The following is a 15,542-nucleotide window of genomic DNA, read 5'->3' on the forward strand; positions in this document are numbered from 1 at the left end:
GTAGTGGTGCTTGGTGCTACTTTACTGAGCTACCTGTGTCCTCTGGTGGTCGATCCAAACAAAGGGGACCACCAGAGGACCAGGTAGCAGGTATATTAGACGCTGTTATCAAAACAGCGTCTAATATACCTGTTAGGGGTTAAAAAAAACACATCTCCAGCCTGCCAGCGAACGATCGCCGCTGGCAGGCTGGAGATCAACTCTCTTACCTTCCGTTCCTGTGAGCGCGCGCGCCTATGTGCGCGCGTTCACAGGAAATCTCGGCCATCGCGAGATGACGCATATATGCGTGACTCTGCGCAGGGCTGCCACCTCCGGAACGCGATCCTGCGTTAGGCGGTCCGGAGGTGGTTAAAGGGAAAGTGCACACACAAGCATAGAAAGCTACACATTGCCGCAGGCAACAACATGCGTGGCAACCATGTCACGGCAATCACCCAGAAGGCCGAGACACTGCCACCGCATGCACACACAGCAACACGTTGCCGCGGGCAACCGCAAGTGTAGCAACAGTGTCACAGCGCACAACATAGGCCGTGACAAATAGTGGCCCAATCACCGAGTGAGGAGGGTGTGAACAGCATGAGGAGTCACAATAGTGGCCTAGTCACAGAGTGAGGAGGGTGTGAACAGCATTAGGAGTCAGAATAGTGGCCCAGTCACAGAGGGGGGGCAACAGCAATGGCGGTTACAGCACAAGATGATGGCAGTAGGAGAAGATGGCAGCAGATGTGTGGCATCAGGAGGGTGGCAGCAGCACGTGGGGAGAAGTAACGAGCCATCTTTCACAATGTCCTGTGTGACAGCACACTACTGTCAGATCATTACTGGCAGAATGATCTAGTCTGATGCATCAGGCACCGGTGTGTGGAAATGTTGGCTGATCCACACCTGATTTAGCTTTATAAAGGGTAATCTCTCAACATTTTGTGTTGCAAGGCGAGTTTGGGGTAACTATGCTCCCTGCTGCACTAAACACCCACTCTGATGCCACACTACTGGTTGGGCAGGAAAGCTTCTCCAGGGCAAACTCGGCCATTTACGGCCACAATTCAAGTTTGGCTGCCCAGTACTCCAGGGGATCTTGGATCTCGGGTGACAGGGTGCAGTCCAAGTATGCCACCATCTGCTGGTTCAGGTTCTGCTCCGTGCCCTGCTGTTGGCTGGTTTCTTCTGTAGGCGGGTGAAGAAACATGCTCATCAGAGACTCAAGACTAAAGATAAACCACCTATTTCTGTATACAATTCCTGGGCGTTTATGCACCCCTTCTTATCCTCCTCCTCTGCCAGTTCAGCCCTCACAGGGCTCATGTAGCCTTGAGATGTAGGCGCCACGTCTCCTGTCCTCTGGCCAGCCAGATTTATCAGCATCTGCTCCAGGACGTGAAGGAGTGGAATTACATTATTTATCCCGTAGTCCTGGCGACTGACAAATAAAGTGGCCTCCTCAAAGGGCCAGAGCAAACAGAAAGTGACACTTATGAGCTGCCACTGACTAACGTTGAAGTTACACAGGGGAGTAGCCCTTGTCTGCCATCAAGAAATCAGTCACGGCCTTTCTCTGCTTATATATGCGGTCCAACATGTGGAGGGTGGAGTTCCAACATGTGGAAACATCGTATATGTGTTTTGTAGGGTAAGAGAGGCTAAAGTGCATGCACAGTTTTCTGGAGAACTTCAGAAACTGGTTTACAGCCAGATTAAAGATGTATGCCATGCAGGGTGCATGGGTCAACCCTCCTTGATGCAGTTCCGGCAGAATGTTGTTCCCATTATTGGTGACCACTGTTTCGATCTTCAGTTGGCGAAGGAGACAGCCAGACTTCGATTTCTTGGTGAAGGACGCGGAGCAGTTCATCCCCGGTGTGACTCTGTTCACCGAGGTAGGCCAGGTACAGTACAGCCTGACACCGCCGCGCTCTGCATAGGTGATATGCTGGAGGCCCACTCAGAACTGTGCCTACAGTGGAGGCTGAGGACAAGGAGGAGGACATTGCTGGTGTGCCTAGAGAAGTAATGACGGCTTGGGACTCTCCACCTTTGCTCGGTATAATCAATGAGTTCTCTTAAACGTGCAGAGTCAACCGCATGGAAAGGGAGGGTCTGTAGTACCAACAACTTGGCAAGGAGCATGTTCAGCTTCTGTACCATTGAAAGAGTGCATGCATACTGTTGTTTCTTTGCAATCACCTCTGTAATCGATTGCTGGCGAAACAGGTGACGAGGAGAAGGAGGAGCATTAGGACCAGCAGACGAAAGGAAGGAAAGACAGCTTCCTTCTGCTGCAGTGGAGGAGCCCTGAATGCTGGAGAAGGATTGAAGACCACTAGGAGATGCAGCGGTTGCTGCGTCAGGCTGTACCACTATATTAGCACCACGGTTTTCCCAGGCCACTTTATGGTGACACTCGATGTGTTGACGCACCCTTGCCGCGCTTCACCTTCTGCCGACAGATCCTGCATACCTCCACACTAACATCCTCCAGCTACTTTATAAAACATTCCCACACTGCCGAGTTTGGCATTTTACCCCCACCGCTCTGTGATGACTGCCTGCCGCTGCCTCTATGAAGCCATGCACCGCTAGTTGTTTTCTGACAGGTAGGCTACTGAGTAGAAGACGGTCTACCCCAGGCATGTTTGGCTCCAGATCTCACACTGCTGCCACCCTGCTGTCTCATGGGCAAGCTGCCACCCTCACCCCCGATGATGATAATGAAGCCTCCTCTTCACCTGGCCCCCACGTGCGATAGGCTGCATCATCATCCACTACTGTCTGGTCATCACTTATGTCACTCTCACCAGTCTCATGGCCACAACCCTGACTGCTCCCTTCACCTGCTCCCACACGACTCTCATCGTCGCAACTTTCACGCCTACAGGAGGACGCAGTGGACCTTTCCTCTAAATCTGGGCTGGCCTGTAGCTGCTGACTTTCCTCCATAAGATCGTCTAAAGCCCGAAGGAATTCAGATTAATTGCAAATCAGATTTTTCCTAAACTTCGGCTCGAATTCCGCTTTGGATGCTTTAATTCACTTAGCACTACTCAAAAGCAACAAAGTAAGAAGTTGCAAGGCAAAATCAATCTTTGTTGCTTGTGAACTCCTGTTTGGAACTCCATTGTCACCATTTTTTACTTTCATGTTGTCTCGTACTGTATGTTTTATTTTAATGGTCATGGTTATGTATCTTTTGCTATTGCTGGAAATCTTCAGTTGAAGTGAATACAAATTTCTGGTGTATAAATCAACACCATGGTAGATGTAAATTGCTTTGTAAAAGGGTATGTATATTCGAGCTGCCACATCGGATCTGTGTAGAGCATTGCATTTTGCCCTTTGCAATCAGGACAAAATGCCTCTGCAAAATAAAAAGCCTGAAAGCCCTCTTGAAACTCAAACATAAGTATAAAAAGGACTCCCCTTCTGCCTAAGGCCCCTTTTAGAGAGCTGAAAATGCAGCATGTGATGTAACTGCCAGTTCCTGCCAACACGCCACATAATGGATGGTTATCAGAGGACAATGGGCTTTTTTTAATGGGCTCATTGTGTAGTGCCGGCTGCTGGAATTACCAGAAGTTATCTAAGAATGTTCTTTGTTCTCAGTGCATTGATTTCTTTTTTATTTCTGTTTTGATGGACAAGACCTCAGTCAGCGGGTGTTTTACACTGACCCTGTAGCTAGTTCTAGCTATTGCCCTAAAGACCAGTGGCTTTCATCATACACACGCAGACAGATTTTGTCAGTTTTTTATTTTATTTTTTTACTGTTTAAGTTCACTGTTATAGTTTAACCTAAATGCATTTTAAAGGGGTTGTCCGCTTTTGTAATATTGATGACCTCTCATTAGGAAAGGTCATCAATATCAGATCGGTGGGGTGGCAACTCCCAGCACCCCTCCGCTCATCTGGTTGAAGAAAACCAACGCTTGTATGAGTGCTGTGTTTTTTTTCACTGTTTACCTGTTTGCCGTCACAATTGCAGCACTGAGCAGGTATAATTGCAGCTCCGCAATTTCATTCACTCCTATGGGACGGGTCTGTCCTATTCACTTGAATACTCCCAGCAGGACTGTTTTCCTGGCTGCAGTGGTAATGTAACATTGACATGATGTGACCACTCCAGCCAGTGTAGCACTGAAGCCATGTGTTTTCAAAATGATGTCACTGCTGCAGACAGGAAACCTCATCTATTCTTTATTACAGGTTGATCCCTAGAGTTGTCCATCATGGTGTTCTTAATAGCTTAGTTTAGTCCAGCATTTTTTGGCAGAGTATATGGCAGAGACTCCTAAGCAAACCTCCCAGTGCAGATGTGGACCTAGCCAAAGCTGTCTCTGTATGGCTTTGGTTTTATATTTAGGGTAGTCTTGTTGATATACAAGTTTTCTACCAAGTCTACAGTTCTCTTGAAGTCTGCAGCCCGTTTTTTCTTCAGAATTTGCTAGTATTTTGCAACATTAATTTCATTCTGTGCCTTCACAGGCTGATCAAGGTCTACTGCATAAAAGCAGTCACATAGAATGGAAGTGTACCTCTCTGGTGGAATCTGAACTAGTCACTGTAGAGAGATAAAGCTATTAAGGAAATAATTGCAGTAATGCTAAATAACTATAGACATGGTTAAGCCACTAGCTATGTGTGAGTGGCAAAAGATGAAGTATAAAGATGTGTTTAGGGTTGGCGTCTGCACCAAGCAAACTTGGGCAGATGCCTGGGCCCTTGGACGTTATAAGTCACGGAAATCTTGGTAAACATGTTTTATGCTTGTCAGGTCAAGGGTACAGTAGACAGGGGGCCCCACTGGGACTGTGTTGTCCAAGGACCTGATTAGTTAGTAGCATGCAACCTACTTTATTCTTGTTTTTATGTCCCATTCCTCTAGAATATTATGTGATGGCCATATGCTTCTACATCCATATGTCCGTTCTGAAAAAACTTACCTCCTACAATTGGCTGCAAAATGGGGACCATGGATAAGTTCACAAAGAACGGATACAACATAGACCTCATCAATATTTTGCGGATCCATGTTGTGCAAACCATAAAATACATACGGTCAGGTGTATGAGGCTTCAAAGTGAAGCTTAGACATTTACTACTAAAACACAAAAAAGGTCAGAATGATCTTTCAGTAACAACTCAAACTTTGCCATTTTCACCCAATACATATATGGACCAACAGTCCAGCTTATTTACACAACCGTGTCCGTTTTTGCGGACTACAAATTGCGGATCTGGAAAACGGAGATAAGGGCCATGTACCTTCCGCATTTAGCGGAACAGAACATCCTTCTCCATGATAGAAATGCCTATTCTTGTCTGCAAATATGGGTAAGAATAAGACATGTTCTCATTTTTTGCGGGGCTACGGAACGGTCATACAGATGCACACGGTCTGCCTGCATCTTTTGCGTCCCCATTGAAATGAATGGGTCTACATCCGATCTGAAAAATTGCAGAACGGATGTGGACACAAAAGTATAGTCATGTGAATGAGCCCTGATTGTGGTGAGCATTTTAGATGGCAAGCTGGAAGAAGTTTTGGTTTCAGACAGCATGATTTCAGTTAGTCACGTGACATTGTTCCCTTTTTATTGTGCAGTAAGGTTTTGGACTGTCAAAGATGACCAGTTTGTGACCATTTTATCTGTATTTAATAGCTTCCTTATAGGACTGATCCAATAACCTAAGCATTAAAATGCTGCAAATTCCTACTTTTCTAATAGTGAGGTTGAAGTGGATACTGTGGTTGATGCTGCCAACTCCTCCATAAGATCTTCGCTAGGCCTCATGCATACACAGATACCGGCTGCGCGCATACCGCATAATGGTGCGGATCCATTGACTTCAATTGGTCAGTGGTTGCAATTTCTGGCGAATTATAGAACGTGTCCCATCTTTTGTAGCATGGCTGCAAGAATGAGGACCACAAGAGGAGCTTTCATGCGCTCTCACATCTGTATTGCCACTCCGCAAGCGATAGGACATGTCCTTTACTTTGCTGCAACATGGGGACCACCAAAATCTGTCGTGTGAACATACTGTTTTCTGTTGCTTTACTCTAGCTGCAGTTAGTGGACCTAAAGGTTCATTTTTAATACCATACACGCCGTAAAGTTAGAACAAGTGCAGAAATAATTTCAGCATGATTGGCAGCCACAGCAGCACATCATGCTTTATATAATGCTGTTCACATTTTACATTCCTTGATACTTTCTATTTTTGCTACTGTTCAGGATATATAGCTTTTTTTTAAATTAGTTGACGCGACATTTGTTCAAGGTCCATTAAACCTATCATCTAAGTGCTTTATTTAATGTGATTCCTGTTCTCCATAAATCTGCATGTGTATATACGGCAGCCTGAAGAAATCAGCAGTACAGTGTCCTGGGTTCGAATACGACCTAGGACAACATCTGCATGGAGTTTGTGTAGCTTTCCTCTGGATACTCCGGTTTCCTCCCAATACTGGTTGGGAGCTTAGATTGTGAGCCCCATTGGAGACAGCAAGCAATGATAATGTCTGTAAAGCGCTGCAGAATATGTAAGCACCATATAAGTGAGTAAAAGAATAATAAGCAGTAGAAAATAAACCACACAGACCAAATGGCAACGTGGGAAAAGTCGTTTTATTCTTATATGACTCAATTACATTTTTTTTCACAAAAGCACATTGCATTGTAAAACTATATCATTTAATGGTTCCTCGGTTGTTGTACATCAAGAAGCCAAGAGGGAAATAAATTCTTCAAATATAATAGTCACTTGATTTTAAAAAAAAGCCTTCAGCACAGACTGAGTACTTAGCTGGAAAATGCAGACCTGCCGCACGAATAAGACTCAATCCTCTTGTACTCGTCCGCATACTAGGCTGATGTTCTGATGTAAGTTCCCTACAAGTGGGAAGATTTACTAATCTTATATACAGCATACATTTAGACAGACTATCTAGACATGCACCAAATTTATCACAGTGGCTTACTTGGTGATACTTTCGTCTAACATTGTGTCTTACTCTGCGATAGAGTTTTTCATCAGAATTGTGGTGCAATTTTGGTGCAGAGAAATAATTTGTTGTAAGCCACGTCGCAATCCATATACGCCAAACCCCCTTTTCCGGTAAATTGCACCTTTTTGAGCTACATTTTCCTTAAAATTACATGTGCCAAATTGTGCCAAAAATGTGTTCAGTTGTACCAGATTTTGGCATAGTTTTATGTCAGCATCTGGGTACCTTCAAAAATGAGACCCAATATGTTTACCAGATTTGATGCATCATTTTCTGCAACTGAAAACAATCAATCCATACATATAAATGGTTGTTTTTGCAGCATGTACGTGGATTTCTGCAATCTCCAATAAGATAAAAGTCTTGGAAATTTCTGCAATACTCACCCTACCTATTCCCTGCCATTTTTAGGCCTCATGCACACGACCGTTGTGTGCATCCGCGTCCGTTCCGTCATTTTTAACAGTTTAGTGGAGGCCCTATTCATTTCTATGGAGCTGTGAAAAAAAACTGATAGTTTGCGACGTGGCTTAGTTGGGAGGACGGACCCATTCAAGTCAATGGGTCCGTCAAAAAAAACGGATGCACAACTGTTATGTCATCCGTGTCCGCGTCGTTTTTTTTTTTTCTTTTCCTACAAGACCTTGGTGCAATAAAGTTACACTTTTCATTAAATTCCTTTTTTTCCCCTGTCAGACAAAAAAAAAGGAAGATACAAGGAAACACAACTGAAGCAAAATCGGACACGGACCACTGAAGCCAGATCACTGAGAGTGAAAAAACACTGTCGTGTGCATGAGGCCTTATTCTGACATTTACTAGTCCTTCTCTTGGTACAGGAAATGTCCGCTCAGTCAACCTCTGGTTGAGGCAGGTCACCTCTACAGCTAGTGATTGCTAGAGCGATCATTTCCTGCACCAAGTCTGGCAGGGGATTCTGAAGTGCTGGTTGCATGAGTATGATGACCTTTATTTTTTTTCAACATATTGTGTCTTTTTGAAAAAATGTAAATGGACAACACCTTTAAAAAGGAAAAATTGTGAAAATACACTCATATTTGTATATTTTCTTTTAGGTTCCCAAATGAAATCCAGTCAGGCCTTCTAGAAGTTATATCTCCATCACCCAATTTTTATCCAGATTTCTCACGGCTACGAGAATCTTTTGGAGACCCGAGAGAACGTGTGAGGTAACTTAAAAAAGTAGATCTTTTTTCTTGACCCCCAGTCATTATTAGATCTCAGATCAGCCCCGCATCAGACCTCAGATCAGACCCCCATTCCTCATTAGACCTCAGATCACATACACATCAGACAAAAAATAAATAAATGAATTTTTATCAAGTGGGTCTTCCTGCATTCACTGCTTCCTGGTCTCCTCCGGGTGCCTTCCTGCACTGAGACAGGATGTCTCACAGCGACCACTTTTGGGAGAAAATAAAGTATGTCTTAGGGATCATGCACATGGCCGTAAATGTTTTGTGGTCAGCAAATCACGGACCTGCAATACAAAGATTCTGTCCGAGGGCATTACACCATTTATTTTTGGCTCCTGCAGAAATGTTATATGCTTGTCCCCAAGCATAGGACAGTGCGGATTGGCCATACGGACATGGAATGCCCACATCATTTCAGGTTTTTTTTGCGGCCTGATTGGAATTAATGGTTCCGCATACGGGCCACAAAAAACGGAACGGAAACTGACAAAAAATATGTTAGTGTGCATGAGCCCTTTTGGAGCAAAAAATACGGTACTTCTATCATTGCCGGCTGCTCAGTTATTGAGTTACTTTGTTAGTAGTGTTAGGTGGTCTGAAGGTTCAGGCTTTCCTCACACTTTACATTGCAGCTTTTCTTGTATTTGTAGCTGTGTACAAGCACAAGTCCATTATAATGTCAGTGCATAGACAATAAAATAAAAAAATAAACTAATGACCACAAAACCACCAGGGATAAAAATAAAATAAGATGATCATCTTATTACTGCAAATATACTGTAGTGTCTTCTGAAAGTGAAGCTCCATCTTGTTATACTGGAGAACTTTGTGTGATCATGTATTTATTTCATGGGTGAAATCTTATCTTTACCCGCCTGTGCTCCCTATCTAACCTTTCTAATTCGCCTTTCCCCCTATCCGACCACAACCTACTCACCTTCGCTTCATTGGTCTCCTCTGCTGCTCCCCCGGTCCACACACTAGCACACCCCCGCAGGAACCTTAACCCCTTAAAGGGTTTCTATCACTTTGTTTCACCTATTTAGCTTTCAGACACTAGCGATCCGCTAGTGTCTGCTTTATCTAACCATCCTAATATAAGAGCTTATTGTCCTGCCGTTTAGCTAAAAAAATAACTTATATAGATATGCAAATGAGCCTCTAGGTGCTATGGGGGCGTGATTAGCACCTAGAGGCTCCGTCTACCTTAACAAACTGCCGCCGCCCAGCGCGTCCCTCCAGCCCGCCCATCTCCAGCTGAAGCGATCCTCTCCGTGCGCGTCTCTGTTCTGCGCATGCGCAGTGAATGTCTGATGCTTCCCTGCTCAGACATCTCCACTGCGCCTGTTCCTCGGAGCACTATGACGTCATCGGCGCAGGCGCAGTGGAGATGTCTGAGCAGGGAAGCGATCAGACATTCACTGCGCATGCGCCGAATACGAGGAGCATCGCATTCCGGAGGAGATGGGCGGGCTGGAGGGACGCGCTGGGCGGCGGCAGTTTGTTAAGGTAGACGGAGCCTCTAGGTGCTAATCACGCCCCCATAGCACCTAGAGGCTCATTTGCATATCTATATAAGTTATTTTTTTAGCTAAACGGCAGGACAATAAGCTCTTATATTAGGATGGTTAGATAAAGCAGACACTAGCAGATCGCTAGTGTCTGAAAGCTAAATAGGTGAAACGAAGTGATAGAAACCCTTTAAGGACTTAGGACGTACCGGTACGCCCTGTTTCCCGAGTCCTTAAGGACCCAGGGCGTACCGGTACGTCCTGTGTAATTTTGATCACTGCCGCACGGCCGGCAGTGATCGAAACAGGGTGCCTGTTGAAATCATTCAGCAGGCACCCTGTGACAATGCCTAGGGGGGTACTGTGACCCCCCCCCCCGCATTGCCGATCGCTACAAACCGCAGGTCAATTTAGACCTGCGGTTTTTAGCGCTTATGCAAGTTTCTGATCCCTGCGGTCCGTGACCGCAGGGATCAGAAACCTCAAAGTGCCCATATTTTTGAAAGTTAACCCCATCCCCTGCAGCCCTCTGTATTTTTGTGCCTGCGGGGGGGAGGATTTCGGGAGGTGCGGGAGGCGGACGGGAGGCGTGCGGCAGTGTGGGGGGCGGGTGCGCGATCTTCCGTCCGCCCCCCGTTTATTTTCAGGATGGCCGAGCGGTTGAATCAGAGTGTCAGCTCATTGCTGACAATCCGATTCAAACGGCAGACATCTGTGCAGATGTCCGCCGTTCTAACCCCTTCCATGCTGCGGTCCATAGGGACCGCTGTATGGAAGAGGTGAAGAGGTAGGGAGCTCCCTCCCTCTCCCATCGGGGGGCTGCTGTGCCTTTGCAGCCCCCCGGACAGGATGGGGTGACAGAGGGAGGGAGCCCTCCTCCCTCCCCTTCCCCGTCTGCTCAGTTGTGGCAGACGGGGAAGGTTCCCATGGCAACATGACGCCTTCTCAGGCATCCTGCTGTCCATGGTGCTGAACAGATCTGTGCTAAAGGCAGAGATCTGTTCAGACAAAGTGTGAGTGAAATACAGTGCAGTACACTATATAGTGTACTGTACTGTATTATACAGACATCAGACCCACTGGATTTTCAAGAACCAAGTGGGTCTGGGTAAAAAAAAAAGTAAAAAAAGTGAAAAAAAGTAAAAATAAAAAAAACACATTTATCCCTGATTAAAAATTTAAAAATAAAATTCCCTACACATGTTATATATCACCGCGTCCGTAACGACGCGATCTATAAAACGGTCATGTTACATTTCCCGCACGGTGAACGCCATAAAAAAATAAAAACTATGATGAAATTGAAATTTTGCTCACCTTACTTCCAAAAAAAGGTAATAAAAGTGATCAAAAAAGTCGTATTTATGCCAAAATAGTACCATTCAAACCGTCGTCTCATCCCGCAAAAAATAAGCCCCTACATGAGACAATGGCCCAAAAGATAAAAAAAAACTATGGCTCTCAGACTATGGAGACACTAAAACAATAATTTTTGGTTTAAAAAATGATATTATTGTGTAAAACCTTAATAAATAAAAAAAAGGTACACATATTAGGTATTGCCGTGTCCATAAGAACCTGCTCTATAAAAATATCACATGATCTAACCCCTCAGGTGAACAATGTAAAAATAAAAAATTAAAATGGTGTAAAAAAAGCCATAATTTTGTCAGCTTACTTCCAAAAAAAAGTAATAAAAGTGATTTAAAAAGTCGTATGTACCCCAAAATCATACCATTAAAACAGTCATCTCATCCTGCAAAAATTGAGACCCTAACTAAGACAATCGCCTAAAAAATAAAAAAAAACTATGGCTCTCAGACTATGGAGACACTAAAATGATTTTTTTTTGTTTCAAAAATGATATTATTGTTTAAAACTTAAATAAATTTAAAAAAGTAAACATATTAGGTATCCCTGCGTCCGTAATAATCTGCTCTATAAAAATAGTACATGATCTAATCTGTCAGATGAATTTTGTAAATAATAAAAAATAAAAACTGTGCCAAAACAGGTATTTTTTGGCAAATTTTCCATTTTAATCCATTTTTTCCCGTAACAAAGCAAGGGTTAACAGCCAAACAAAACTCAATATTTATTGCCCTGATTCTTTAGTTTAAAGAAACACCCCATATGTGGTCGTAAACCTCTGTACGGGCACACAGCAGGGCGCAGAAGGAAAGGAATGCCATATGGATTTTGGAAGGCAGATTTTGCTGGACTTCTTTTTTGACACCATGTCCCATTTGAAGCCCCCCTGATGCACCCCTAGAGTAGAAACTCCAAAAAGTGACCCCATTTAAGAAACTACACCCCTCACGGTATTCAAAACAGATTTTACAAACTTTGTTAACCCTTTAAGTGTTCCACAAGAGTCAATGGCAAATGGAGATGAAATTTCAGAATTTCTATTTTTTGTTACTTTGCTTCACAAAAAGTGTAATATAGAGCAACCAAAAATCATATGTACCCTAAAATAGTGCCAAAAAAACTGCCACCTTATCCCGTAGTTTCCAAAATGGGGTCCCGTTTTTGGAGTTTCTACTCTAGGGGTGCATCAGGGGGCTTCAAATGGGACATGGTGTAAAAAAAACAGTCCAGCAAAATCTGCCTTCCAAAAACCACACAGCGCTCCTTTCCCTCTACGCCCTGACGTGGGGCCGTAGAGTGGTGTACGACCACATATCGGGTGTTTCTGTAAACCGCAGAGTCAGGGCAATAAATATAGAGTTTTGTTTGGCTGTTAACCCTTGCTTTGTTACTGGAAAAAATTGATTAAAATGGAACATTTGGCAAAACAATTTAATTCTGAAATTTCATCTCCATTTGCCATCAACTCTTGGGGAACACCTAAAGAGTTAATAATGTTTGTAAAATCAGTTTTAAATACCCTGAGGGGTGTAGTTTCTAGAATGGGGTCACTTTTGGGTGGTTTCTATTATGTAAGCCTCACAAAGTGACTTCAGACCTGAACTGGTCCCTAAAAAGTGGGTTTTTGAAAATTTCTGAAAATTTTCAATATTTGCATCTAAACTTCTAAGCCTTGTAACGTCCCCAAAAAATAAAATGGCATTCCCAAAATAATCCAAACATAAAGTAGACATATGGGGAATGTAAACTAATAGCTATTTTTGGAGGTATTACTATGTATTATAGAAGTAGAGAAATTGAAACTTGGAAATTTGCTAATTTTTCCAAAATTTTGGTAAATTTTGTATTTTTTATAAATAAAAAAGAATTTTTTTGACTCCATTTTACCAGTGTTATGAAGTACAATATGTGACAAAAAAAACAATCTCAGAATGGCCTGGATAAGTAAAAGCGTTTTAAAGTTATCACCACATAAAGTGACACTGGTCAGATTTGCAAAGAATGGCCAAGTCCTTAAGGTGAAATAGGGCTGAGTCCTTAAGGGGTTAAACATCTCGACTTTCACTTGCTTTCTGACTCTCTTCTCCCACTCTCTACCATCTGTTCCCTCCAAGACCCAGATGCTGCTACCACCCTATATAACACCACAATAAGTACAGCTTTGGACACTGTTGCCCCCCTCACACACAACAAAACCCGAACAATTAACAGACAACCCTGGCACACCAACCTGACCAAAAAACTCAGGCAAGATTCCAGGGCTGCTGAGCGCCGATGGAAGAAATCCCATTCTAAAGATCATTTCACCGCATACCAGCAATCCCTCCTCATATTCAAATCCTCAGTCGCTGATGAAAAACAGGCCTACTTCTCATCTCTCATATCTTCCCTGGCCCACAGCCCTAAACAACTTTTTAACACTTTTAACTCCCTTCTCCGTCCACCAGCACCCCCACCCTCTCCTCTCATCTCAGCTGAGGACTTTGCCAAATATTTCAAACAAAAGATAGTCAACATCAGAGAAAGCTTCAGTACACAGTCCCCACAGACCCTCTACACAACTGCTCGGTCCTCTTCTCCCAAAACCCGCTTCTCCACCATTACAGAAGAAAAACTTTCCACTCTACTCTCCAAATCTCATCTGACCACCTGTGCACTTGACCCAATTCCATCCCACCTCATCCCTAACCTCACCACAGTGTTTATCCCAGCCCTAACTAATTTCTTCAACCTATCACTAACCTCTGGTGTCTTCCCTTCTGCTTTTAAACATGCTACCATTACACCCATCCTCAAAAAGCCTTCACTTGACCCATCTTCTTTGTCCAGTTATCGCCCCATATCACTTCTTCCGTATGCCTCAAAGCTACTTGAACAACATGTCAATTCTGAACTGTCCTCTCACCTCTCCTCCTGCTCCCTCTTTGACCGCCTACAATCTGGCTTCCAACTACACCACTCGACTGAGACTGCCCTTACCAAAGTCACCAATGACCTACTAACAGCCAAAACCAGGAAACAATACTCTGTCCTCCTTCTCCTTGACCTGTCCTCTGCCTTCGACACTGTCGACCACTCCCTTCTGTTGCAAACTCTCTCATCTCTTGGCATCACTGACCTGGCCCTCTCCTGGATCACATCATACCTCACAGACTGGACGTTTAGCGTCTCCAACTCCCGCACCACCTCCTCGTCTCATTCCCTCTTTGTTGGTGTTCCACAAGGCTCTGTCCTAGGACCCCTGCTCTTCTCTATCTACACATTTGGCTTGGGACAGCTCATAGAGTCCCATGGCTTCCAGTATCACTCCTATGCTGACGACACACAAATCTACCTCTCTGGTCCAGACATCATCACCTTACTCTCTAGGTAATTGGATTCCAGCTCACCCGCCTTTTCTTGCAAGGTGCACGGATGAAGGATGAAGCCTTGTTATAATGGGTTGAAAGGAAGGAAATCCGGCACTAAAAATTGATGAAGTCGTAGGTTCCTTTTATATGGTCATGCGATGTATCAGGTACAGAGGTACAGATTGATTAATAACCAGTTGTCAGTCACCACCTTACTTTCAAGAATCCCACAATGTCTATCTGCTATATCATCCTTCTTCGCCTTTCCCTTTCTAAAACGCAACATGGATAAAACAGAATTCATCATCTTTCCCCCATTTTGCTCAACCCCCCCAACAGACCTATCTATCACGATCAATGGCTGCACACTCTCCCCGGTCAACCAAGTCCGCTGCCTTGGAGTGACCTTGGATTCTGCCCTTTCCTTCCGACCACACATCCAAGCCCTTTCCACCACCTGCCGCCTCCAACTCAAAAACAACTCCCGCATCCGCGCTTTCCTTAACTTTGAATCTGCGAAAATGCTTGTACATGCCCTCATCATCTCCTGCCTAGACTACTGCAACACTCTCCTCTGTGGCCTTCCATCTAGCACTCTCGCACCCCTCCAATCTATCCTCAACTCTGCTGCCCGACTAATCCACCTCTCACCCTATTACTTCTCTGCCTCTCCCCTCTGCCAATCCCTTCACTGGCTCCCCATTGCCCAGCGAATTCACTTCAAAGTACTAACAAATACATACAAGGCCATCCATAACCTGTCCCCTCCCTACATCTCTGAGCTACTTTCCCGATACATCCCCACATGCACTCTCTGATCCTCACAAGACCTCCTTCTCTCCTCTCCTCTTATCGCCTCTTCCCACAATCGACTCCAAGATTTCTCCCGTGCATCCCCCATACTCTGGAACTCGCTACCCCAGCATATAAGACTCTCACCTACAGTGGAATCCTTCAAAAGAAACCTGAAAACCCACCTCTTTAGACAAGCCTACAACCAGTGACCCTGCTGCCTCTATACCGCCATGACCAACTTCACCCGCTCCTACTATGTCCTTCTCCCATGTAGATTGTAAGCCCT

The 15,542-nt window shown here is 44.4% G+C and overlaps 1 protein-coding gene across 1 annotated transcript in view; it reads left to right on the top strand.

The window, feature by feature from the left end:
* Positions 1-15,542, top strand: part of MGAT4B (alpha-1,3-mannosyl-glycoprotein 4-beta-N-acetylglucosaminyltransferase B) — a 528,860-nt gene that overhangs the window by 320,101 nt on the left and 193,217 nt on the right. Inside the window, 1 exon segment of the mRNA XM_040440884.1 lies at positions 8,089-8,202. Coding sequence (XP_040296818.1) covers positions 8,089-8,202 — 114 coding nt within the window.

Source organism: Bufo bufo, chromosome 1, assembly GCF_905171765.1.
Source record: "Bufo bufo chromosome 1, aBufBuf1.1, whole genome shotgun sequence".
Lineage (NCBI taxonomy): Eukaryota > Metazoa > Chordata > Amphibia > Anura > Bufonidae > Bufo > Bufo bufo.